The 3,625-nt window shown below is 51.7% G+C and overlaps 1 protein-coding gene across 1 annotated transcript; it reads right to left on the bottom strand.

Annotated features, from left to right (window-relative positions):
* Positions 1 to 627: 627 nt before the first annotated feature.
* ST8SIA3 (ST8 alpha-N-acetyl-neuraminide alpha-2,8-sialyltransferase 3) lies at positions 628 to 3,362 on the bottom strand (the record flags this gene model as incomplete). Its single annotated transcript, XM_010194554.1, has 3 exons — positions 628 to 910; positions 1,196 to 1,753; positions 3,240 to 3,362. Coding segments are annotated over 3 exons (964 nt in total), but the record flags the coding sequence as incomplete, so codon positions are not given.
* Between the last annotated feature and the right edge of the window lie 263 nt (positions 3,363 to 3,625).

The following is a 3,625-nucleotide window of genomic DNA, read 5'->3' as shown; positions in this document are numbered from 1 at the left end:
CCCCGGCCCCGTTAATTGGGCTAACGAATAGCGAACGTCGAGCTAAGGGATGAGCCGTGTTGTGACCTTCTCCTTCGCGTTATTCTTTAAAAAAATGTAAAATTCAGTACATACGAAAGTACGCAAGCGGTGGGAATGGGGATCCACGCTGCAGAGCCTGCAGGTGAGGATGAGGAGCAACCCGAGCGGCTTCCGCACTCACCACAGCAAGGTGCTGAGCTATCGACAGCAACATATACAAGAGAAGCGAAACCTCTTAAAATCAGCATTTCTAACTCTAATCGGGAAGGGGCAATAAAATTAAGAGAGTCAGGGTACGCCAAAAAATGAAAATACCTTAAAACATACTTAGAAGCCTATCTATAAATGCAAAATATTTCAACTTTGCCGCTGCATGGATAGCATCCACAGAATTTGATAAATGCTTCTGCACTGCTAAATATGCTTAGACCCTCTGATGAGCGGTGACAAGGGCGACTAAAAAGCATCTTTATATTATGGAAAATACTGCAGGGCGGGGTTTTGTGTTGTATTTTTTTTGTTTGTTTAAGAATTAAATCTGAAGGGTGTTCAATCGGGTTTTGGGCACTTTCTAGACGATCGTTTGGCACTTGCTGGTGCGGGTTCTTAGGCACAGTGCGACAGGGTGAGCTTGGCCAGTCCCTCCCCGTGCATCCTGTAGAGCAGCTGGAACTCGGCGGGCAGCTGGTGCGCCCCCTGCCACTTGGTGGTGAACTTGGTCCCCTTCTTGTCGTAGTAGTGGTACGGGAGGTCCTCCCGCGTGTTGGGGTCGAACCCGAAGGGCCAGAAGCCGTAGAGGTGGATCTCCTCGCATATGGCGGAGGCGAGGGTGTACATGAGGATGCCGGTGCTCAGCCGCTTTGGGGACAGGTGCTTGTTCTTCCAGTACCTGTGAGGGATTTAAGGTGTGTTAGTACGACGGTGCGTGCCCCGGTGCCAAAAACCCACCCACCTCTGCCCCGCCGAAATGCCTGAGAAATAACTTAATGACAAACACCAGCTGAAGCACTAACAGACCTGTGTTTGCCCTAAAAGCACGCAGAATTGGGTCCTGACTTACTGTGCTGACCAAATCGGGCAAGAACAGAAAAATAATACAGTAGCATTTGCATTTTAGCATTTGCATATAGTAACACGCATTTTGGCACGTTAAAAGCAAGGCAACAGTGCACACCTGTTGACGTGCTGCATTATATTTCCTGGCCAGGCCAACTGCACCTTCAGCTGCCCCCTGTGCTCCACAAAGAAGTCAACCAGCGTTCTCGTCACTGTCGCCGACGTGTGGAAGAAAAACGCGGGGATCCACAGAATGGCCCCGTCGAGCTTCTTCAAGCTCAGGAAGAAATTGTTGCGATCCTGAATGGTCAAGAGGTTGTTGTAATACTTCTCCAGGATGCTGGGGTTGAAGGTCGTGAGGTTGGTTTTCCGCCCAACGTCTTTTTGGAAAGCCTCGGTGGGAGCGAAGTTGCAGCGGAAAACGAAGTCGGATTTGTCGATTTCCTGCCCGCACTGGCTGCCGGTCAGGATGCCGCTGTTGCCCACCACGGCGCAGATGTTGTGGTGCTTGTTGAGGATGGGCGACACGTCGGGCAGCAGCGACCTGAAGTTGTTGCTGATGGAGAAGACGTACTTATGGCTGGAGTAATCGTAGTGCATCAGCTGTCCGATCCGCACGCTGCTCTTGGTCAGAGAGAAGTTCTTTATCACGTCGACGTGCTGAAGGATCTCCTGCCTAAAGTAAAGCAGAAAAAGGAAGAAAACATGGAGTTATGTGCTGAGGGGTGGTGTGTGGCATAGTTCTGCTTGTGTGGTGATACCTGCCCTGTGCATCAGTGCTCTCCACTCCTGGGATGGGACCGGACACCTTTGCAATGGTGGGGACCAGGTTTGCCACCAGGTTTGTGAAGCAGAACCAAGCAGCCCAGGATATTCATTAACAGGAGCTGATTTTTAAATATATTTACTTTTTTGTGTTGTCACTACGAGGCTTTGAATAGCAAAACCAAGTGACAGTCGCTGTCTCCATTTATGTAAATATCATTCTGTAATGCTTTATTTGGGCAAGCACGTGGGCATTTTTACAAGGGTTATTAGGGATCCTTCAAACCAAACAAAACCAGCCCTGCTCAGGAATTTCCCTAGCAGAACATACAATTAGAAAACAAATACCACTTTATTTGCTCATGTTTAGGGAAAACAAACAACTTTTCTTCCAGCTTGCATCCTGCAATGTCTGAGCATTAACGGAGCCCCACTGGGTGCCCTCGTTAGGGGTTACACTAATGGGAAAGTGCAAAGGCAGCCGGGATTGAAGAGACACCGAGGGGTGGCCCCTGTCACACCAGTCTGGGGGGCCAGGGGACAGGATGGGGCAGGCAAAATGGGGTCTTTCCATGGTCCGTGGCTCCTTGGGGGCATCTGTCAGGACCAAACTACAGTGCAAGATGGCAGGAGCTATCTTAAATGGCTGAATGTTTTTATTTTCTTTTACAGCAAATTTTAATACATATATCAGTAAGTATATGTGTATAAAAAGTGCATAAAGTATATATTTACTGATATATGTATATATACCAGTAAAGCAAATAAATATCACCAAATCCACACTGCCGTGAGAAAATGGAAGCACATTTTCCTTCCCACCAAGTAGGAGCAGCTTGGAGGAAGCCAAGGGAATGGGGCAGCCCCTTTGCAGCAGGGAAGGCAGCGCAGAGGGCGGCCAGGAGGCGATCGCAGCCATATCTGGGGGATGTGGGCGCCAGGGCCCCATCCGCGCCCCCCGCTCTGCCGCCCCCTCAGCGGAGCAGCTGGAGCAGAGCGGAGCCGCACTTGCTCAGATCTGCCGAGAGCTGTGTCGGCCTCCATCAGCGCGGCATTTCACAGCTGCTTCAGCCCGGTTTGCTTCAAGTTTTAAAGCCCCAGCCATTTGTCTGGAAGTAATGAGAATCCCACTCGCACGCCGGGAAAGTGGGTCACATTCTGCTCGGTGAAATAATGCGTGTTGCAGCTCGGCGTCCTGCTCCGAAATCACCAGTTCTTGCAAGAGAGCTGTAGCCGTCTGGGAAATGCTCTGATTCAGCCCCTGTCTCTCACTGCCGGCAAATTACTCAGAGCTCAGAGTACTTAGCAGTCCCTGATTGCATTTCCTTAAATCCTGGGGGCACGGGGACACCCTCGGGGGGGCGAGCAGGGGAGACCGGGCCCGGCCATGTGCTCACCTCTGGTGTGCAAATGCCGTCCGGTTGAAGGCCCACTTGGAGGGCTTCTCCTGCAGGTCGTGGGTCAGGGAGTTGGTGATGGGAACGAATGAGGGGTCCAGGAACTTCAGCGCGAACTGGGACCTGGAAATGAGCGCATGGACCCACACAGTCCCACAGACCCACAGAATCCGACACCCACAGACCCACGCAGTCTCACACCCACAGACCCACAGAATCGCACACCCACAGATCCACGTGCACAGAACCACACAGACCCATAGACCCACACCCAGAAACCCATAGCCCCACACGCGCACAGCCCCACACTGACAGCCCCACAGAGTCCCACGGAGACCCATGCAGCCCCACACAGACCCACACAGCCCCACAGAGTCCCCAACACC

This window comes from Mesitornis unicolor, unplaced genomic scaffold, assembly GCF_000695765.1.
Source record: "Mesitornis unicolor isolate BGI_N332 unplaced genomic scaffold, ASM69576v1 scaffold43681, whole genome shotgun sequence".
Classification (NCBI taxonomy): Eukaryota; Metazoa; Chordata; class Aves; order Mesitornithiformes; family Mesitornithidae; genus Mesitornis; species Mesitornis unicolor.
The sequence above is the reverse complement of the archived record's forward strand: the minus strand, read 5'-3'. Positions and strand labels throughout refer to the sequence as shown.